Source organism: Aulonocara stuartgranti (genome assembly GCF_965226115.1).
Source record: "Aulonocara stuartgranti genome assembly, chromosome: 12".
Classification (NCBI taxonomy): Eukaryota; Metazoa; Chordata; class Actinopteri; order Cichliformes; family Cichlidae; genus Aulonocara; species Aulonocara stuartgranti.
Genome location: NC_138948.1, coordinates 12,089,796 through 12,112,557, shown reverse-complemented (window position 1 = coordinate 12,112,557; position 22,762 = coordinate 12,089,796). Strand labels below are relative to the sequence as shown.

At 39.4% G+C, this 22,762-nt stretch overlaps 2 protein-coding genes across 8 annotated transcripts in view; both read left to right on the top strand.

The window, feature by feature from the left end:
• slc23a2 (solute carrier family 23 member 2) overlaps nucleotides 1-4,538 on the top strand; it is a 37,857-nt gene extending 33,319 nt beyond the window's left edge. For all 7 annotated transcript variants that reach the window (XM_082555412.1, XM_082555410.1, XM_082555413.1 and 4 more), the window contains one exon: nucleotides 447-4,538. In XM_082555412.1, coding sequence (XP_082411538.1) covers nucleotides 447-712 — 266 coding nt within the window. In that variant the 3' untranslated portion in view covers nucleotides 713-4,538. The remainder of the gene's footprint in view (nucleotides 1-446) is intronic.
• A 1,749-nt stretch (nucleotides 4,539-6,287) lies between these two features.
• On the top strand, nucleotides 6,288-22,706 carry rassf2b (Ras association domain family member 2b). Its single transcript, XM_082555408.1, has 11 exons — nucleotides 6,288-6,684; nucleotides 12,873-13,014; nucleotides 15,082-15,155; nucleotides 16,989-17,064; nucleotides 17,355-17,506; nucleotides 18,533-18,645; nucleotides 19,416-19,558; nucleotides 19,780-19,933; nucleotides 20,631-20,752; nucleotides 20,925-21,022; nucleotides 21,249-22,706. The coding sequence occupies exons 3-11, from the start codon at nucleotides 15,103-15,105 to the stop codon at nucleotides 21,316-21,318; spliced, it is 981 nt and encodes a 326-aa protein (XP_082411534.1). The 5' UTR covers nucleotides 6,288-6,684; nucleotides 12,873-13,014; nucleotides 15,082-15,102; the 3' UTR covers nucleotides 21,319-22,706.
• The last annotated feature ends 56 nt before the right edge of the window (nucleotides 22,707-22,762 follow it).

Here is a 22,762-nt window from a genome sequence, read left to right as displayed (position 1 = left end):
TCATTAGTTTGAACAAGAATGAATGTTTTCACATTTAATAGTGTTTTAAGTTATTGCTGCTTGAGAAAGTGATGGTAGTTTGTTGGAGCGTGCAAAAAAGTTTTTAAGGAACACGATCATAACATGTGGCTGTGACTGCCAAGCAGGTACAGGTATCGTACAAGGCACTACATGTGGGGGGTGGTCGTATGTCTGATCCTCGAGGTCATGCTGGGAAAGGTGGAAGAAAACATGGCTGAGAGAGTCGTCTGAGCGTAACCTGCTGCCACCTGGAAAATCAACTGAAGATGAATGGGCGGAGGCGCATCTTACGAATTTCTTTCCATCTTCACAAACATCAGAAAGTCACAGCAGCAGCAGAAGACTTGTGGAGCTTGTTCCTTGTTAGCCTGGACTTTTAATTGTGAACTTTAAGGCACTCATTATTAATCTCTCTCTATCCTCAGGTTCTCCTGAAGAACGAGGTATTAGGAAGCTGAAACGCGGTTCTGGTCTTAGTGCAGCAGAACTGGAAGGGATGAGATCCTACGACCTGCCGTTTGGAATGGACTTCATCCGCAGACACCGAATCTTCAAGAACTTCCCCATCAGCCCAACGTTCACAGGCTACCATTGGGGGCGGCTACAGGGAGCCTGCAGGAACAGAATGGGACACGGGGATGGGGCAAAGGGAGGGGAGGGCGGCGCAGCACTGGGAGAGAGTCGGGTATAACCAGCAGGCTGGAGAAACCTTGAAATGGTTGAATTTTGGGGAGCAAGGGATGGTACACTAAGTCAACATAATGGGGGAGTGGAGGACAGAAGCGGCACTGGATTGTGTGGAAGAAAATGTGATGCACCAACCCCCCCCCCCCTTCCCACCCTGTCACTATATGCGTTTATTTTCTATAGCTTGTATCAGTCTCTTCCCACTTCCCACTATGCTATTTTAAGCATGCTATAGCAAGCCACAGCATGCTATAAAAGATGTCACCATGTGGAGATCAGTCTGTTTGTGTGCATGTGTGCATGGAGTAATCCAGGAGGAGACAGATGGATGTCAGGCAGTCGGAGCTGAATGTCTAATGGCTCACTCACTCGTGATCGCTGCTAACTGAGACAGCCCAAATTATGTTGCATACATTCTTCTCAAAGCACAGTAGATTGAAATATGGGACTTGAGCATCATGTTAGGAATCGTTCCCCTCTGGATTTGTTATGCAACCACACATGCACACACCAGCAGCCACTGTAGATCAAGCACGAGCACTGCATTGCACAACAGGGGGTCATGCAGAATGATGGAAGTAGTTTGTAGGGTCCCCTTAGCCATGTGAAGTGATTGTGAGATTTATTTTTGTAGTACCTCCTTCCTGAGTTCAAAGTAGAATGTCACTTCACAGATTCTTCAGTAAAACACGCTCACGCTAAAGAGGCTCGCATCCCATATTATTTCATAATGAAGTGCTAATATTCAGAAGACTTCTCCCATATTACTGGGCAGAAAAGAAAATCACTAACATACCGGTTTACATTTATTTAGATTATGTCAGTATTATTCATCAGTTGTTAACAGGACCAAAACTCTGCCTTTCCTGAACATGCTCGTTAAAGTTTTAATTTAAATCTGCTACCCTTTATTTACTTTACATGCTGGCTCTTAACTAATGAGACAAGCTTTTAATAATGCCTCTATCATCATGGTGACGGCAGAGGATTTATAAGAGCTGCATTAATGCACACAGTAACACGGACATGTGGCCTTGTCAGGGAGACCTTGTGTGAGTATATATGAAACTGATGAATGATGACATGAGAATAAGTGTTCTCGCACAGCTCCATGTGGGACTTGTCTCACAGTTTTGGGGTCACTGTGGATGTATATTAAGGTAGGATTTACCTAAAGGCTATATAATTGTACTGGGAGGTAAGGACAGTGTATTTTGCTGACTATAGAGTATATAAATCTAACAGTTTCTTTCTTTTGTGCCCTTCATCAGCTCACATGTGCAGTGTGGCAGTTTGGGGGGGGTTCTTTTTTTCCCAGACAGTCATGACGTATCAATGTTTACTTGTTTAACTCTGGTCATGACTTTTTCTTCACATTCCTGCTCTCCCTCAGTCATCAATACGCGCTCTCTTTCATCTCCTACTAAGTTTCAAAGCATTTGCAGTCTGTACGGTATTAACCCAGGCGTGCCCCTCACCCCAAAAACAGAGCCACTCTTTTCTGACCACACTGTGTGCCTCTGCTGCTTCTATGTATAAAGAGCAGCTTTTGAAAAAAATACCACAGAGTTGGCAACAATATAAAAAAATGATGCATAGAAATAAAGAGTAGCCCACTTGAGATTTTTATAAAACCAAAACGCTCAAAGCTCTTTATTTGTATTTCTGCTGTTCTGTTACCATATACCAAAACTTTTCATTGACATTTGTTGCTACTGAGAGACGTGATTAGTTTAGTCTCATTCCAGATTCCCCCATTTTTATCTCTTATTAAAGCTATTTATTTATTTATGGGGGGTTTTAAAAAAGAAAAAGTCTAACGGGTTTATGCGTCCCTTTCAGAATAGAATAGTGTGTTTTAGTTTACTTGTTGAAGCCCTGTAAAGACCGGTAATGATTGACAGCTACTCCTGCCCTCCGCCCCAGCTCCAATCGGTACTTTTAGAAGGTCACCTGGCGAGAGAGGCTTTGAAAGGGTTGTTTCTGACGTAATATAAAAGCTGCTTCTATTTCATTCCATTTCTATCATGTTGCATTTGAAAGCAAAAGATGAACACTTTTAAATGTCGAACTGGATAGTTCAGAATTTACAGATCAGGGCCTTTTTACTACGAAGTACTGTTTGCACATGTAATGGTGCCAAGAAGACTGGGGTCCAGATGACTTCATACGCACTAACCTGGAAACCTGAAATATTACTACAGTGCTTTTGAAGACTTTAAAGGAGGTGTGAACATTAATGACCTAATTAAAACAGGTCCAGCTGTAGTTCCATTTATGACGTACTGCTCTGATTTGGTGACGTCTCATACTTTGTTACGCCAAAATAAACCATAGTTATTAATTATGTGACCCTTAATATCTACAGGGGCGTCACTCTTTAGGTAGGGTTAAAGGTGTTGGGACATTTTTATAGATTTCCATTTGTTTGTCAAATAAAATATGCAATTACAGTAATATAATTTGCGTTGACTATACCGCTGAAACTCCTTACGAGGTCGCAGACTGATTTTTCCAAAATACTGAATGACCATCCAGAGTAGATGGTAAAAAAACAGAGTAATGATGTCACAAAAGAGCCCAGGGTTAGAGATAACTCACGTGCGAAAACTGTAAATCTAAAACCTCATCTCCCTCGTTTAAATTATTGGCTGACTTGCAAAGGGACTTTACCAGGTGGTTGGTAAAATAAGCAGTGTGTTGTTGGCACTCCAGCTGATGTGTCGTGACTATGTAACCTAGCTCTAAGAGCTGGCAGTGATCAAAGTCAGACTTTTAAGCAGCTTCCACGGAGATAGAGGGTAGTTTTGGGGGGGTTGGCCCCTGCTGTAGTAAATTTCTGGCATGCACACGACTCGTGACCTTGTTTTCTGTGTCATATCATGTTCATGCAACCAGCACTTCTCCCATCACATCAGTCTCTCCTTGCACACTCTTGGCCCTGCAGTGAAGATGCATCTGTGTCCTCGTGATTGGTGTACCTTGTTTTTCTCCTCTGGAATTTTTATTGTCACCATTTCTGAATGCAGGAGGAGGACACACCCGTTGGTCACCTTATTAAGAGCCTGTTGTTTATCAAGCAGCTGAGTGAAACCTGCCTTATCGCTTAATGTGAAGATGAACATGGGATGTCTTTGTGCCTCATGGCAGCTTCCTCCAGTTTTTTATTATTGTACTCCTGTCTTATTGTAGGATTTAGTACACATGCACCTCTCGCACAGCTGTGAAAGAAGCAGCCAGTTACAGTAAAAAACAAAATAAAAACATTGTTTCTGGTTTGAATTACATTCACATGGCTCTTAAAAAGGTGACCATAAGGTGCGTAACACAAAGACATCAATCCCTTTCAGTTATTTTGAAGGGGTCATTACCTGGAGACTATACTTCTGTGTATTAAGTGTTCTATCTTTTTAAATGTTTTTTTTTTATATACATAGTTTTTATGTTTTTGCAAGCAAATATTTGTAAGAAACGAATCATAACTTTGAATCTTAAATCATGCTGGAAAGCGCACCATTTTCTTGTACTTTTTATTTAAAAAGTAAATACATTTTAACCCTATTTCAAATCTGTGGTTTGGTGGAATCCTGTTTATCTTTTCATATTGTATTTTTTTACTCTAACATTGTTTTCTGTCCATGTTAACACATTACCAATATAAATCCAAGAACAAGCTGAGAAACTTTAAATAGATGTAAAAACACAAATGTATATTTAATGGAGTAAAGTTTGCTAAACATTCTGGAATATAAATTGTGTAAACTAATTGTAGCAACAAAATGTTTTATTCTTTGTCCCTAAAACTATTTAATAAGATGTTACTGAATGAATTTAGTCTTCTGTGTTTTTTTTTTTTTTTTTTTTTAATTGTCACCATTCCTCCTTTTCGCTCACACAGCAGCAACTAAATACATTTAAGCATGTAGACATCGTCAAGACCACCTGCTGAAGTTCAAACTAAGCACCAGAGCGTGATTTTAAGTGACTTTTGATGTTACATGGTTGTTGATACCCAATAGGCTGATCTAATTATTTCTCAAACTGCTGGATTTTCCCGCACAGTCATCTCTAGGGTTTACAGAGACTGGAATACAAACCAGGCAGCGCTAAAAGTGCTGCAGAGTCTCTCTCCCCCTCCCCCCCCCCCCCTAACCCTAACCCGAAAAGCATAAAATATCAAAATGTACTGAGATTTGAAACATTTTCTTTAAATTGTGTTTCCCACAAAGATGACTGAAACTAAAATGAAAATATTTAATTCATTTTATTGAAGAGGTAACATGTTTGAATATTTGAGTAGCTCTAACCAGAGCTTTGGTCAGCACTATTTTATTTTAATTTTTTTTTTTTTTTTTTTTTTTTTAAAGGTCTTTTCAGTGTAAAGAGTTGAATTGTTTTAAACAACTAGAATCAGTTTTTCCTGTGTCGGTCACAGTTTAATTTGCAGAAGGTGGGAAAGTCGGTTAAGAAAGACTGCAATTATGAATTGAAACAACAAAGGAAAATTACCTTCAATTTTCATTGCTGTAAATTCAAAGGAACAATTTCCAGATTAAATGAGGACAAAAAAAACCAAACAACTCGAGTTCCAATTCATGAATCGTGACAAGTAATGGGAACAATGGCTTTAGCCAAAATGTACCAATTTTGTAACCAAAAGGAAACAATACTTAACTGACATGTTTTTTGTAGTTTTATCAGTTGCATTAAAACTAAAATCGGGCTGAAACCAGCCATATGGTGTAGAGTGTGTGGAGAGAGGCCAAAGACTGAGTGAACCAGCTATTAAAGATTGGCCACATCCACAGTAAAACACACAGAACAGTCAAGTAAAGGAAGCAACAACGAAAGCAAAACAATATACAAGTCAATAGATGCAAATATGTGAGTGCAGGCAGCTTCCTATAGTTCAGCAGGTGGTTATGTCTGTTTTATACGTGTACAAAAACAGGACTGTCTTTTATTGAAGAATGGTTGTAATTAGTTTATTCAGTGTTTTAAAGTTTCAGTAATAAGATTTTAAAAATTGCTCATTTTTATCACCAGAGTGAAGGCATGAAGAAAGATTTTTCCCTTTGGCTGTTTTCTCTGACAAAGAGAATCAGTGAAAACATGAAACAGGAAGTATTTCCTCTTAGGTTTGTATGATGATTGGAGTTCTGATTAAATGTTTCAGTGGACCACAAGATTTTCAGATCCTCAAGATGGCTAGAAGTTGAAATGGGTTATGTCCATGTTGTGATGATCGAGGACGCCAGAGGTTACACCAAGTCTACAACAGTACTTTTTTAAGGAAAAAGGGAAAAGAAAACAAAATGTTTAGTCTTCTTATAAAAGGGAGCTAATATATTGAAGTTTGTTTCTGACACCAAAATTATTTATTTAAAAAATAAATTTGAAGGTATTTTTTTCAAAATGTAAGTTTCTCATTTAAACTTGTAAGTTGAAATTTTGAGATGCATAACTCGAAATTTTGACTTGAACAGTAATAAATAATGAAATTTTTTTTTTAAAGTTTATTGTATTTTGGCAGATCTGATCTTCCATAAGAGCCATAAACTAGCATGAAGTTGCACATGCGTGGACAGAGTTTGACGTGGGACATTGTACTTTTGTGTCGTGCTTCCATTAAATTGGGGTTTCTGTTGAATAATGTCCTTGCCTTCTGCTCTGCTATTGTTGTCCACTTCTCATTCATCTCCTCACGCAGCGCGAACAAAGACACGTCAGCCTCGCCCTCTGATTGGCTCCCTGCCGGGGCCCCGCGACGCTGCTGTGCCGCGAGCTCCGCCACAACAGATGGACCTCTCGCGCTCTCCTCCTACCAGCTTCTGGATGCACTGCTGCACGCGCCCCGCTGATTGTGTCCAACGGCAGGAGAACGAGCGACTTGTCCCAGGAGTTTTAACGGCTAACGCTCAGTTCAGGAGAAACGACTGGAAGACGAAAGAAAAGGACCGAGGAGACCTATGTTAGGTGAGCCGTGAGAAGACTTCCAAAAGTCGGCACGAAGCAGACAGAGGGGTCGGTGTGGCTGAGTAGGCTGATCATGATGATGTGTCTGAGCGGTAGATGTGGCGATACGGGCTGGCTGCAGATGGATTCTTTGGTTGCCTGTATAAAAATGAAGTTTTAGTGTTTCGACAGCATCAAATGCAGGACGATTTGCAGATTTATTTATTTATTAAAAGCGCAGGGGACAGACAGACTAAAAACCTCGAATATGAGGCATTTGTGAGGAAACATCAGGGCACCAAACATGATGCCCTAGCCTAAATCTTGAACAGCAAATGATAGGACTACCCCACTGGGTCTCTACCAGAGTGTGCATAAAGATGTGTCCTTAAAACGCGTTACATAACAAGAAAATAGGGCCGGATAGACGGAGGCAGTGCCAAAAAAAAAGTGAATATTAATGTGCACTCACTTGCCAGTATATTGTAAACTGCAGTTTAATATATACCAGCAATAAATCCATCCACCATGGTCGTTTCTGGTGTTTTTAAAGTGTTTTGTTGACGTTTGATTTCAACTTTTGGGTGATTAGGTAGGTAAGCGGTAAGCGTAAACCACAATGTAAACATTAAAATTAAATGTTTTCACAAATACTGGACAATATTTAGTTTTGGTAGCTAGTACCAGTCAACTTAAGGTTTCCCTTACTGATTTGTGTTGAGTTATTCTCTAAAATTTTGACCATTACAAATATCAAAATAGTCTTTTCAAGTTCCCATAGCCCTTTCTGACATCTCAAATGCTTTGACTGCCAGTTCATCTGGACGCTTTTATTTTTTTTTTGACACCATCTTAGGAAAGTTTTAGCCTGGTGTTTACGGCCCTTGCAATAGTCAATGTTTATGTGATCAGTGACAATCAATGACAACACAGCCCCAGTCTTCACCCGAACAATAACTAGATAAATACCCACACACATACACAATAGGCCATTGTTTGACATTTAAAGTTATTTTCTCAGAAATTTGAGATAATAAGTCAAATTTTAAAATAGTAATCCAAAATTATGACATGTGGGCGGTTAAAAAAACAAACTTCTATAACAGATTAGGCTGAAACAGAAAACTAATTTATTTTCCTTTTAACATCCCATCTTTCCTGCCGCAGTCTCCCTCTGTGCTCCTGCTTTGATATATAATTAAAATCTAGTGCCGCACACACATTTGTTCAGGAATCAGGAGGTGCAGTGATAATTGTGGTGTCACTTTTGAAGACACTTGGAACAACAATGGCAAACCTTAACTTTCTGAACCTCAAGGGGAGCAATTAAATGGACTATTAGTGACAGAGAACAAGAGAAGTGAAGGGGCATCCACGCAGGAACGTGGTGATCAGAGTCCATAGAAAATCAGTAAGAAAACCATAAACCTAAAAAAAAAATTCAGGTAAAACTCTAACATTTCTGCCTTCCCTCTTTGCAATTTTTTCCATAGCCCTCCTCTCTGCCAAAGCAGATCACTTGGGTTGCTGGTTTGGGCCCACAAGTTATATTTTTGATACCCCTGCACTGCATAATAGACATTAAATTGAGGCTGTCGAAGCTCTGATATATCCGATGATATTGATGTGCAGAGCTGGTGAGACTGATGTTTAAAGTGGACGTAAAACCAATTTGGTTTAAGTTTTGAACAAAGTGTCAGTGTGTGTTTCAGCTCTGAAAATGTAATTTCATTGTCTCTACTTTTGAAGTTACAAAAGACCAGAGTGCTGGAAAATTACACCAAATTAAAGAGCACCAAATTTATACCGAGCTCTATGTACTTTGAAGAACTGTAACTAGGAAAATATTTGTAGCATGGTTAAACTTTGCATGGCGTCATTATTTCACAAAAAAGTGGGTGTGCTTTGATTGACGGAGATGGGAATTTCTTCCAGATTTAATTGACTTTATGTGAAACAAACCAGCAGCTGATAATCTTTAGCTCTACCATCTGCCGAAAAGGAAGAAAAGCTCCGTCTTTATCTGGAATCTGGGAGCCATATTCGGATTCGAGTCATGCTTCACTGTGTTGTTTTTTTTGTTTTGTTTTTTTGACAAGCCCAGTAAGCCTAACAAGGAGCAGGAGAGACGAACAGACACACACACATACACATACACACACTATTTTTGGCTCAGTGTTGTGAACTAGTTTCGGGAGCTCAGATGTTTTTGGTGTTGCTATGACAATAATGACAATAGCAAGGCAGAGCAGTGGTAACGTGGAGGCTGAAGGCAGGGGAAGAGGACAGGAGCTATTCATCGAGCATTTCAGCCAAAGACATTGACGGAGGAGGTTCAGAGGGAGCAGGGCAAGAGGGCAGAAAACAAGCCGGGGGGAGGATGGAGGAAGTTGTGATCCTGGTTTGTAATAGTGTGTTAGATAGCCTCTAGTCTTTCACAAGGAAACATGAAGCAGCAAACTGTGAACAGAAAGCAGCGGAGAGCAGAGTTACTGTGGTACAAAAATGATGAGACATAAATATATATAGAAAGAGGGGGTAGATGGAGGCTGCGGGTTGACTGAGGTTGTAATGAGGCACGGGGGGATTTCAGACGGTCGATTAGCTCTACATTTGGACACAGAAGAGCACTCCGATCTGAAACAGGACTAGGTCAGCCGTGGGTCAGTCTGGCTAGATTTATATGCTGCTGGTTCTGCTATTGCAGCCACACCATCCTGCAGAGCATTTCTACAGGGAGTGCAGAATTATTAGGCAAGTTGTATTTTTGAGGAATAATTTTATTATTGAACAACAACAATGTTCTCAATGAACCCAAAAAACTCATTAATATCAAAGCTGAATGTTTTTGGAAGTAGTTTTTAGTTTTAGCTATTTTAGGGGGATATCTGTGTGTGCAGGTGACTATTACTGTGCATAATTATTAGGCAACTTAACAAAAAACAAATATATACCCATTTCAATTATTTATTTTTACCAGTGAAACCAATATAACATCTCCACATTCACAAATATACATTTCTGACATTCAAAAACAAAACAAAAACAAATCAGCGACCAATATAGCCACCTTTCTTTGCAAGGACACTCAAAAGCCTGCCATCCATGGGTTCTGTCAGTGTTTTGATCTGTTCACCATCAACATTGCGTGCAGCAGCAACCACAGCCTCCCAGACACTGTTCAGAGAGGTGTACTGTTTTCCCTCCTTGTAAATCTCACATTTGATGATGGACCACAGGTTCTCAATGGGGTTCAGATCAGGTGAACAAGGAGGCCATGTCATTAGTTTTTCTTCTTTTATACCCTTTCTTGCCAGCCACGCTGTGGAGTACTTGGACGCGTGTGATGGAGCATTGTCCTGCATGAAAATCATGTTTTTCTTGAAGGATGCAGACTTCTTCCTGTACCACTGCTTGAAGAAGGTGTCTTCCAGAAACTGGCAGTAGGACTGGGAGTTGAGCTTGACTCCATCCTCAACCCGAAAAGGCCCCACAAGCTCATCTTTGATGATACCAGCCCAAACCAGTACTCCACCTCCACCTTGCTGGCGTCTGAGTTGGACTGGAGCTCTCTGCCCTTTACCAATCCAGCCACGGGCCCATCCATCTGGCCCATCAAGACTCACTCTCATTTCATCAGTCCATAAAACCTTAGAAAAACCAGTCTTGAGATATTTCTTGGCCCAGTCTTGACGTTTCAGCTTGTGTGTCTTGTTCAGTGGTGGTCGTCTTTCAGCCTTTCTTACCTTGGCCATGTCTCTGAGTATTGCACACCTTGTGCTTTTGGGCACTCCAGTGATGTTGCAGCTCTGAAATATGGCCAAACTGGTGGCAAGTGGCATCTTGGCAGCTGCACGCTTGACTTTTCTCAGTTCATGGGCAGTTATTTTGCGCCTTGGTTTTTCCACACGCTTCTTGTGACCCTGTTGACTATTTTGAATGAAACGCTTGATTGTTCGATGATCACGCTTGAGAAGCTTTGCAATTTTGAGACTGCTGCATCCCTCTGCAAGATATCTCACTATTTTTGACTTTTCTGAGCCCGTCAAGTCCTTCTTTTGACCCATTTTGCCAAAGGAAAGGAAGTTGCCTAATAATTATGCACACCTGATATAGGGTGTTGATGTCATTAGACCACACCCCTTCTCATTACAGAGATGCACATCACCTAATATGCTTAATTGGTAGTAGGCTGTCAAGCCTATACAGCTTGGAGTAAGACAACATGCATGAAGAGGATGATGTGGACAAAATACTCATTTGCCTAATAATTCTGCACTCCCTGTACTAACACAAGAATCTCTTGTTATAACAGACAAAAGTGATCAATGGTTTGGAGATGTTTCAATTAAACAGGGTAACTGCATCGAAATCTGGTCTCTGAGCATGTTATGGCCTGCTATTGTAGAGCTGCCTTATTTTGATTAAAAAAAAAAAAATACGTGAGTACTCTGCAGTGGGCTGCTTATGATTATTTAGAGCTTTAGCTTTGCATTTCCATTACAGTCATATGTTTTGATACATTTATGGAGTTCTAAAACTAAAACAATATAAATTGTTCACTTTTTTTTTTTTGATAACTTGAAATGGAGCGAAAAAGGGAAAAAAAACCTGTTAAACACTTTTAGGCCTCTTTTGAAACTTTGAATCACATTTTTTGTTTGTGCAAATGAAACACATTAAAAGTAGACTAAAGTAATAATAAAGTTTATAAAATATAACAGTCTAATAGTTTTACAATAGTAAAAGTGAATTTGAAGCCCAGCTGCAGATTAGTTTTTGCATCAGTTTAGCCATCGCTATCATAATTCAGCAAAATGAAAAGAGTAAGGTGCCAGGTAAACTAAAAATAAAATGTCTAAAGAATAAGTGTTGTTCATAGTAGAAGTGGGGTCAATTATCTAAAGCGACAGACAGTACCAAGGTGAAGAAGAGAGTGTAGCCAGGGTACAGTGGGTAGAGATGAGTGATTAGAGTGAAAGGGAGGGTTTATAAGATGGTAGTGAGATGTACTATGATTAGTTTGTAGAGAGTGACCCTGAAAAGAGTTGAAGATGCTCTCACTCCCAATGACTGACCAATGCTGTATTAATTTCTAATAATGTATTCATTATAAATGGATACTTCAGAAGGACAGCTTAGGTCGAGACAAAGTTGGAGAGGTAAGGCTGAGATGGATTGGACATGCAGAGGAGGGACAGCGAATACACTGAACAAAGGAAGGTGAATATGGAGCCTGCCAGGCAGAAGGAAAAGACCACAGAGAAAATGGATGCAGTGAAAGAGGACATGTAGAGGGGCAGGTGTGATACAGGAGGATGCTAGAGGCAAGGTGAGATGGAAGCATCTGATCCACTTTGGCAACCACTAAAGAGAGCAGCCAAAAGAAGATCATTTGTATTCATCTAGTTTTTCATTTACAACCCCTGAATTAAATAATATGTTAACTCGTATTAGATGATTGACACTGCTCTAAAATAACAGTGAAAAGAACAAAATGGGTGTCTCACCATGAATGAGCAGTGAGTATGGCTCACATTTTTAATGTTGCCCTCTCAGCAGCGTTAAAAGTGACATGTCTGAGTCAATCTTTTTCTCTGGAGCTTGAAGTCTCATGAAAGAAGGATCAATTTTGTTATCAGATTCCAGTTTAGTTGGCATAAAGTTCACGTTGATCTCAGACAATTATGGCATTGTTTTTGTGTTGTCAGCTGTCCACATGTCCGTCGCAGACCGCTGCCTTTGACCGTGATAATAAAGGCTAATGGCTTCCATTGTGTAGGTCAGTGCTTAGCTTTTGAGCTCTTGACAGGGCTAATATAGGTGATGAAATATTGATAGCCCCTGGCGTTGGGCTGAGCTGATTGGCGTTAAATATTTAATTTGCCCACATTAACTGAGGCTTTTTATTTCAGAGATTGACAGCCCCATCTTATTTTATCAGCACTGCGTGTTCAAGCTGCTTCTGTTTACACTAAACTGTGGAAGTATGTGCCTGATCCAAGAGTTTAAAGATTGATAACAGGGTGAGGCTCGTCCACGTGTGTGTAAGCGGATTATTCATTTGTGCTGCTTGAATTGAGGAAGTTTTAAGCTGTGTCAGGCCCTGTGTCGGCTTCCTGTGTGGCTGATTGAGTAAAGGAGGAAGTGATTTAACGGAAGGGGAGCACTTCCTTTTAACGTCCCCACTCTTCCCTGTCTGTTCACAGTCACGTTCAGAAGAAAAGACCCTCTTGGATCACTGACACCTGAGGATACAAACAGAATCTACCTGCCTATAACTTTGGCTGCCTCTCCTCATAGGCAGTTTCTTCTCTGGTGACTCAACAACAACTCATAGTCTTTACGACGGTAAGATCCATTGTTGTCTTATAATACATTTTTATATATATATATATATATATATATATATATATATTCTTAATATTTCATATTTTGTTGGCTGTTATGTTACAGAGGCACTGGCTATGTAACAGGAAGGTAGTTTAAACCGAGGCCTTTCAACTAATGTCCAAAATGGTTTTGGGTGTTTCGGCCTGTTTACAGTAAATCAAGTGTATTTAACACTACTGTGGGGAGTATGCTGTAAACAGGGGTTAACTGTAACTAATTAGCAGTAATACTACTTCAATGTTAACACAAAACAAAAAAGTCTACGGCAGGTATGGGTAAAGTACACACCTGGGGCTGGAATCAGCCTGCAGACTACCTCAGGTCACTCACAGTTGTTCTAAAAGGAATATGAAAGGAGGCTAGACACACGTTTTTTTTAAATATACATGAATCATACAAATTTAGAGTTTGTTGCAAATAACAGTGGAGCAGTAATAAGCTGTGTCCAGTGAATTGCTTACCCAGTGGAAGGATTCGAACTCCACCGTCTTGTATTGTAGCTGGTAGTCCTTGTCTTCGTAGTCTCAGTTAGCTCACCCACTTGAACCATCTCTCTGCCTCCAGCTCGCCAAGGCACTCCGCAGTAGAACAAGGACTACTGTCAAGGAGTCTCTGGGGACTGCCACAAAAGTGACCTGATCATCTTACGGGTAGAAAAACAAGAGACAGCAAGGGATGCAAAACAAACAGCAGAGGAATTTTTTTTTTTTTTTTTTGCAATCTGCCTTAAACAGGCGATCATTTAAACCAATAGGATTCATTTTCTTCAGAGGCTAAGCTGAGACCTGCAGTAAATGTTGTTTCAGTTCAGTTGTGACTTATTGAAATATGTCAGTGTAGAAAAAAATCACGCGCATTGCATGACAAAGCAGAGGTCTTTCTACATATAGAGGAAAATCCCCAGAAGAAAATGTGTTTTTAAGGTCTATGTCAGCATCATTGATGACCCTGTGCAATCATGTTATGTATTTTTTGTTATTATTATTAAGGTCAAGGGTTAAAAAAAACTATCATTCTTCATTGAAAGTTGTTCCAAAATATCCTTTCTGCTTGTCTCAAAAACACAGGGTTTGGTTAGAGAACCAAGAATTCTTATTTTAATTACTTAAAAAAAGATGTTTCTTATAGCATGGGCTTGTTAAGTAACTATCATGAACTTTCATTTTGGGGAATAACTTTTGTGGGCTAGGCCAGAGGTCATCACTGATTTTAGACCTCAAAGAGTTAGGTGGGGTTACATTTACTCAACCATAAAATGTATTTTTGCTCATGAAATTGCTAAAACGGTAGCAAAATGCTCAATTTCGTGTTAAGTAAGGCGATTCATTGCTTCATCTACATGCAAACTAATCTTGGTAAGTGCCTCTGACTCCAAAGCCTATTTTGAGGAAAAACCCTGCAACAGTTGCATCTTTAACTTTTGGTCTTCATGTTCTGAGGAAAAACAAAAAGAAAAGAAAAGCGTGCTATATGGCAGATGAAGGCACATAATGTGTTTTGCCAGTAGCATGCTCAGAGATGAATGTTTAGGCAGCTGAAATAATTTGCAGCAGCAGGTGGTCCATGTGTCCTGCACCTGTCCTTCATCCGGAGGTTTCTATCCTGCCAAACTCACACAGAAACACTCTGTCACTCAGCGAAGAGGGAAGGAAAACTCTGCAGGGTGGTGGCAGAGTGCCATTTAAAACAGCTGCATGTGCAAATGTGCAGCGTTTGTTTATGTGAAAGAGCTCACAGGAAAGAGAAAATACATTGTAAGACGAAGAAGAGAATGAGGAGAGCAGCTGCTCCCCTCATTCGCATAGTATATGTTTTGATTTAGTACAGGGACACAGTGGTGGAGGTTTAACTATCTTAAGGGAAGTAGTTGCCAGGAAAGCAGATATCATCTTCTTGTTATTGTTTACGGTCTGCAGCTCTGCCTCCTCCTCTTCCTGCAGTCACTCTGTCACTTCTGTTCTGTGCTCGCTGCTGGTCATGAGGAGTCATGAGACATTAACTCTGTGTGCCTTCTTTGTGTCTCAGCTCCTCTCATGCTCACTGAGAATGGATGATACACAGTACGGGGTTCAGATCGGAGAGAACAAGTTCGTCAGCAAGTAAGTCTTCCATCCCGCACTGTTTCTCATATAAACATAAGTATGTTTATACAGATTATAAATTCACAGTAAGTGACAACAGGGAAACAAATGAGTAGCCTTTATTCATCTTTGGTATGTTTAAAAAAAACCCATTAATTTAAAAAAGATGATGTGAAATAGGGATGTTTGTGGTTTTAAAGGTTTCAGCCTGTTAACTGTTTGCAGTGTTCATTATCTGAAATCTAGGTCTTTATTTATGACAACAAGTATCCCTAATACCTAACAAACTGTGTGATCTTTGGCTTTTGAAGTCTGACCAATCAGTTAATAAAAATGATAAATAATGCACACTGAAAACTATTAACAATTATTTTTCTCCACAACATAAAGTTACAGTTACTCCGCCTACCTGCATATACATTCACTTGTATTGTGAGACTCCTATTTAGGGTTTCAGTATAGAGACATTGAAATATTAAGGGAACAGGACTTCACCTGGTCCTGAAACTGCTTGTCAGTTAATTGTCAAATTACATTTGACTTCTATAAGCATACAAGACACAATATCCTGCCAAGATGACTGAATAATAAACAGCAGTACACAGATCATGTTACCAGTCACTCACAGGGTTAACACAGAGACAGGAAATCACACACTTGCATCTACTGAAACCCCAAACCTCTCAACAGAAAGCCAAATCAACATTTTATTCACACAGCCAAAGATAAATGTCTTTTCCAAAGTTTTTAATGGTGGCTTTATTAAGCTGATGAGAAAACATCAATTGAAACTGAATCTCAGCCTTACCAAGAACAGACATTAAATGCTTCTCTTTAGACATGCTTCTTATCTTACTACACCAAGAAACTGCTACACCCACTTTTCTTCTTCCTTTGTCTGTACATTAAAAAAGAAATGAGAGCTAATGAAAGAAAGGACGGGATCTGAAAATTACACATTAATCTCAATTCTGTGACTTATTTTTAATCTTTTAATCCTGATCTCATCTGGTTCTTATCTGGTGGGAAAGAACTTAAATGTAGTAGTGGCTATCAAGTAATGCTAATGGAGAATAAACCTCTAGGAGAAAACTGTGAGAAGATGAAAAATCAGTGAAAACGGCAACATTGTAATTTAAGGTTTGGGTGGGTCAGAGAATTTTGTCAGATTTGAGATTGGGCAGTTTGTTAATCTCAGGGTTAAACAGGGTTGGAATTAACATTTCAATCTGCCCCTGCATAAAGTACACAATAACACTAATCCAGCAGCAGAGACTGCCCTATCTTTCTCTAAACATATATGAAGTTTTTTTTTTTAATTAGTTCTTTTTATTTTCGGTCTTACTGACATTAACATTAACAGCATAGTAAGGAATACTTTATTTTATCAGGAATGTTGTGGAGGGCCGCACCAGCATTACACAGGAGGTGATCTATTACTACATGGCTATATTACAACCTGCCCCTGCACAGTGGCATAGAATGAGACTTTGTAGAATAGTTTTCTTTTTGTTTGCTCATCTCTCAGCTGCCTTCAACTCACCACCACAGAAACTAAGTGAAATCCAAAATTACCAAAGTGGTGATTAAGTGCCAGAAATATTGTCAGTGCAGTGACCTGTATCCACTGATGTTAGCACCAACTGGTTTTCAGATATATTTGCATCACTCCATTAGTGATGATGTTATGCATTTTTGGGATGAATAAAGATCCCCAAAATTTGATCTAGTGTTGTTAAAAGTGCACGGTGCATGCAGAATTACAGCTGCAGGCACTACGAGGTGGTAAATCAGTGGGAATCTCCTTAAAACTTTGTTTCCTTCCAGTGATTTAACTACTTCTGTCTTCAGGTCAACAGTCCTGTCACATCTTAAAACTTACAACCTCTATTATGAAGGGCAGAATCTGCAGCTGCGGCACAGAGAGGTGAGTAATTGCCTCTCTCGGTTTGTGTGTGTATGTACTCACATACAGTGTGAGTGCAGAGTGAGTGAGTGAATGTGTTTAATCTTATTTTATTGTTTTAAATTTCAACAGAAGAACCTGAATGTGTCGAGGCTTCATCCCCGCTTTCACTTTTGCTCTTAATATATTTAATATAATATACCCCACCCATTTCACCCTATATCCCTAAGGAGTAGCAACTGTCCAGTCTGTGTGTATTTACTGTATATGTGTGTTTGTGTGTATTCATCAGTATTCGTGTCTTCCAACAGGAAGAAGAGGAACTGATTGTTGAGGGCTTGCTGAATATCTTTTGGGGCCTCCGGCGACCAATCAGGCTACAGATGCAGGATGACCACGAGCGAATCCGGCCGCCCCCCTCCTCCACGTCTTGGCACTCGGGTTGCAATCTGGACAGTCAAGGGTAAGAGCTCCAGACAGATCCAGTTACACCCCAGTGACCGGAAATGGTGATACAGAGAGGTCAGTGAGGGCAGATATAGATTTTATCTAGTTTGTCCAATGAAAGACAAGCAGGTATTTAATGTTTAAAAGTGTGTAATTAGGGTTTGAGATTTAAATCCATGTAAATGGAGTTTAATTCCTAAATAAGATACAAATTGGCAGCTTTCCATAAGCAAAAGTGAATCTTTTAAGCCACACTTCTGGTTTAATTGAGGATCGTACTCCAAGCTATTGCAAATCAGTCCATGTCAATAGGCTCTTAGTGCCATTTTCAGCGCTCCCATTTATCAAAAGAAGCTATTCTTGCTCCGAGGATAGCAGGCCTCACAGGCATAGAGCTGCCATTTGGATGTTAACATGAAAACAACAACAAAAACTCTCATAAGTAGCCAAATTGCTGTGAGATTCTTCAGAAATTTGCTTGATTATGACAGGAAACATTGTCACAACTCCTAACTAAAAGAACAGCTGCACTGGCAAAGAGGAACAGCAGTCACAAGTTGAAACTAACCAACCCAGATATGACAGCAGGTTAAAAATGGCAGCTACTACAGGAAACCTAATAATAAGACTCACCACTACAGTCAGGACAGACCAGCATGTTGATGGCATCACAAACACATATCAAAGTGAAAAAAGAAAAACTGGTGTTCTCAAGAAAATCTCACAAACTGATCGAGATCTCCCTCTAGATTCATACATGGTGTGGAGGGAGTTTTAGTTCAGCTGTGCAGACCTGGACTGCTCTTAAACTTAATGGCTTTACAAGATTCTAGTGGCTGTTAGTCCACACTAAAATCAATATCAGGATAATAGTTTTTTGAGAAACTACAGCTTATGGTCATAAATACATGATGGGAGTTATCATTTGAAGGTGCAGTTTTTATCTGAAAAAATATTTTTAGCTGTATGTTTACAGTTTTGACAGTTTGCAGTTCTTCTCCTTCACCCCATAAATGTACTCTCTCCTGTTCCCTGTTTGAAGTTCTCCCACCACCACAGATGGTCAACAGGCTCAGCAGAGCTCACCCACAGTGGAAGTGACGCCACCTGACAGCCAACCAGAGGACAACGGTGTGACTGAAGAGGAGGCAGAAGGTAAATTTTGGACTTTCGTTTTATACATTTATATTTTAAGACTTCAGTCATTTAGATTTTAAATATTTCAAGCTGTATCTACATGGTTATAAATAACCAATAAAGTAAGAGTAAAATATTAACCCAAAGGTGTAAATTAGTCTAAATTGCCCATAGGTGTGAATGCGGGAGTGAATGTAAGCGCGAATGGTTGTCTGTCTCTGTGTATTAGCTCTGCGACAGACTGGCGACCTGTCCAGGGCGTACCCCGCCTCTTGCCCTATGACAGCTGGGATATGCTCCTGCACCCCCTGTGACTCTGAAAAGGATAAGCGGATGGATGGATAGATAGATTTATCTTATTTTGAACGTGTTTGCTCACACTTCTTTCAGTATTTATAGATTTTTTTGAGCTGTTTCTCAGTTTTTTGCTACCTGTTCTTTTGGTTTTACTCATTTGAACTGTACATTACTCTGATGGCTATAATGAGGATCGAATAAGCAGCCTCAAACATCAGTCATTTACTAAGAATATTTTGTTTTTAAACTGGCTGAATCTTGGCGAAAAAAAGTTGGATCGCATTAAGATGAAATGAAATTAGCTATAAACACATTTTTAATTAAAAATAAAATTTGCACATTAAAGCGAAAGATAAAATTTGTTTACAGTTCTGTGTAAGTGATGTTTATTTCTAAAACTATGGTTTTCTTTCACTATTTTGTGATCTTAGCTTAGGGCTACACTGAATAATAATCAGTAATTTAAGGTGGTTCAACATTTGATTTGACAGAGGACAGTGAGAGCTCCGCTCAGCTCCTCAGGACAAAGAGCGATGCCGGGGTCTTAAGGAGAGGCCAGCGAAGGTCGCCAAGTGACCAGAGGAAAATCCGACGCCATCGATTCTCCATCAACGGACACTTCTACAACCATAAAGTAAAACTTTTAAAAACTTACAGAATAATCAAATAAAATTCATTAGGTTAGTTCATTTATGTGACTTTATGTGATTTGGGAACAGGTTTTAGTTACATTTTTCTTGAGAAAATGTGTTTAAAAGTGAAAAGAGTAAAAGTTTTAGCTTCAACAATTTTAACTGAACCTAAATTAATATTTAAAATATTAATATTTAAAATGTTTTTCCATTTCATCCTCAGACAGCAGTGTTTACGCCTGCTTACGGGTCGGTGACTAACGTTCGCATCAACAGCTGTATGACCACGCCGCAGGTGCTACGAGTTCTCCTTAACAAGTTCAAAATCGAAAACAGCCCAGATGATTTTGCACTCTATCTGGTCCATGCTAGTGGAGGTGAGTTAAGACTTTAGCCGCAGTCCACTAATTTTATTTTATCTGATTTTATCATCTACTTTTAGACTTTTAGTTTTATTACTTTTAAAGTTGGAAGTTTTTGCATTATTGCTGGTGGTGCAATCAAATCTGAACTAAAGCTACAACACAGAGCTTCTCTATAAAGCTTCGTAGCTGAAAATGCTACGTCAAGATGAACAGGATCAACCTTTTGAATCTCTATAAAGCTTATAATTTATTTTTATTTTTTTTAGAGGCTATGATATTTGGAAACTCAACACAGAATCGGTGTTGTCATTATTCCATTTCTGTTCACTCACTGGGTTTTCTGAGCTGAAAGAAACACATTGCAGTCAGTAATCAAACAGCAATTAGCAGAAGTGTAACTGAAAAGTAATGATGCTTTCAAAATGATGATGAAGATGTTTGATGAGATTGTAGATTATGTTGCGGTAACAAATGGCAAACTACCCCACATACAACTGAGTGCTCTTGCTGTTTGTTTTTGATTAAGTTCTTGCATCAGACCCAGCTGTAAAGTCTGAATGTCAGTGCTAAATTATTCATGAACTATTGGCTATGTGGATTACAAATATGGATATGTGTCATGTAGCTCAAAGGCGGACATTGAGGACATTGTGTATAAAATGTGTTATTGTTATTAATCCATCACTCCGTGTATGTTCTGGTGTTTCAGAGCGAGTGAAACTGAAGCGGACTGACTATCCTATGTTGCTGAGAATCATGCAGGGACCGTGTGAGCAAGTCTGCAAAATATTCCTCATGGAAGAAGATCTCGGAGAAGAAGTCACATATGATGTAAATCACCATTTTCTTTTTTCATAGCTATAAATGAACATGTGTTAATTATTTTACAGTTACTTTTTCCTTGTAAAACGAATAAAGTATACGCACAAGTATTTGCACTTGTGTTTCCAATATTCAATTATCTTTTGGGATTTGGCCTTAAAATTCTCTTTGCTTCCACAAGGTGGCGCAGTATATCAAGTTTGAGATGCCTGTCCTCCAGAGTTTCATCACCAAGCTAAAGGAAGAGGAGGACAGAGAGGTGCAGAAACTCAGGAGAAGGTATAAGAAATACATTTTTAATCTGTCCTGGCATTCAGTAAACATAATCTTAACATCTTTAACTTTTATGAGCTGCAATAAATATGAAAAGTGGAGGCCTACAAGCTATTTTTAAACTATTTTTTAGCCCACCACCTGCCCCCAGTCTAATGTGGATGTGCACGTGTTTTTATTGGCTCTTTAAAAAATCCTCAGATTTGGTCTTCCTCTGCCTTCATATTTGCAGGTATAACTATATTCGGAATATAATCGAGAAGCAGCTCCAGTGTCTTCCAGAGGGGGCAAAGTGTATGTGATCTGCTTATGGTAGGGCCCCCCACACCAAACTGTCACCACAGCTGCCAAGCCGTGACCAAGAGAATGACCAAGAATCAGCTGACAAGAGCAACAAGTACATGTTTCACCAACTGTCCTCCCTCAGCACATCCCACAATCAGTCAGCCCACAGTTTGCTCTTTCGTGCACGTGTTGAGTGTGACCATCTCTGTGATACTGAGAGTCATGGCAACACACACACTTTTTTTTTCTTTGCTTTTCTTTACCATGAACAGAGCACTCGGACAAACGTCTCCTGTTTGTGTTTTTTAACCTTTTTTTAGTCTGTTAGCCTGCAAGATGAGGCTAAAATGTAACCTGTCTTCTGCCTTCGCTGCAGGAAATATTCAAAATTGTTTTAAAGCACAAATGTCATCTTATAGCGACTATATAGGTTTCTCCAAGCACAAAACACACAAAGTTGGTGGGATACTTTGAAGCTGATGTAAACATTTAGGACCTTTTTCATTTCATTGATGTGAAATCTTTTTATTGCCACTGCAGGCTGTGACTGTGATAATGCAGTTACACACAGTATTTGGCAATTTTACATGTAGGCAGCATGTAAGACTGAGAATCACAGGGAACAACCATCCTGTAAATGTGGAGTGGTCTGACGGTGACAAAAATTAACCTTACATATTTCATTAAATTTAATGCATAAAAAGCCCAAGTGAAAGAGTATGGAGAAGTGATTCCTGCATATCAAACCCCCAAAACTTCAACTGTTTATGTTTGGTGGCACCGGTCTTTGTCCTGCTTACTGAGTTTTAAATGAGATCTGGTGACATTGAAGCCAAACTCTCAGCATGAAGTTAGATCCAGAAGTTCCCCAAAATAACAGACTATTCCTTGGAATAATGCAACTTTTTGAGCTACTTGTTTTGTTCCTACACACACTCTTACGCTAAAGGTTTGCCTGACGTTAACCAGATTGCACAAAATCTTCATGTTTTGTTTTCATTTTGATTTAGTTTTTTTTTTTTTTAGTTTTTTTGACATCTACATCCAGCAGAGACAAGAAGCACAAAACGATAATCCCACAAGACTGTGAATTTTACGGAGAATGTTTTTAAACGTACGAACGAGCATTTCTAAGCAGTGCGGTTTGCCTCCACATGTACAGCACTTTGTCTCCTTCCGCCTGACAGTTCAGTATTTCTGACACGCAGTGGACGACGCCCCGAAGATTGTGTGAGAGCATGCATGTTGTGTTTTAAGTGACTAAGACTTGCCTGCTTTTGTATTGTGTCTTTTACAAAGTAAAGAAGAAATTTTAGCCTTTAAAGTGTTAACTCTTGCCACTACTTTGTGGAAGTTTTCATACAATGTTTGTTATTTAATAAAAAATTTGTCTGGGGAAAATGAACTTGTAGTTCTCATCTGTTTTTGTTGCAGTCACTGTTACCTAACGATGCTGAATTC

Bases quoted from the DNA above. Each gene is read 5' to 3' on its own strand.
- rassf2b (XM_082555408.1), top strand. From the start codon at position 15,103: ATGGATGATACACAGTACGGGGTTCAGATCGGAGAGAACAAGTTCGTC. The intron at 15,156-16,988 runs GTAAGTCTTCCA...TTCTGTCTTCAG, and splicing joins GAGAACAAGTTCGTCAGCAA to GTCAACAGTCCTGTCACATC. The intron at 19,934-20,630 runs GTGAGTTAAGAC...CTGGTGTTTCAG, and splicing joins TCTGGTCCATGCTAGTGGAG to AGCGAGTGAAACTGAAGCGG.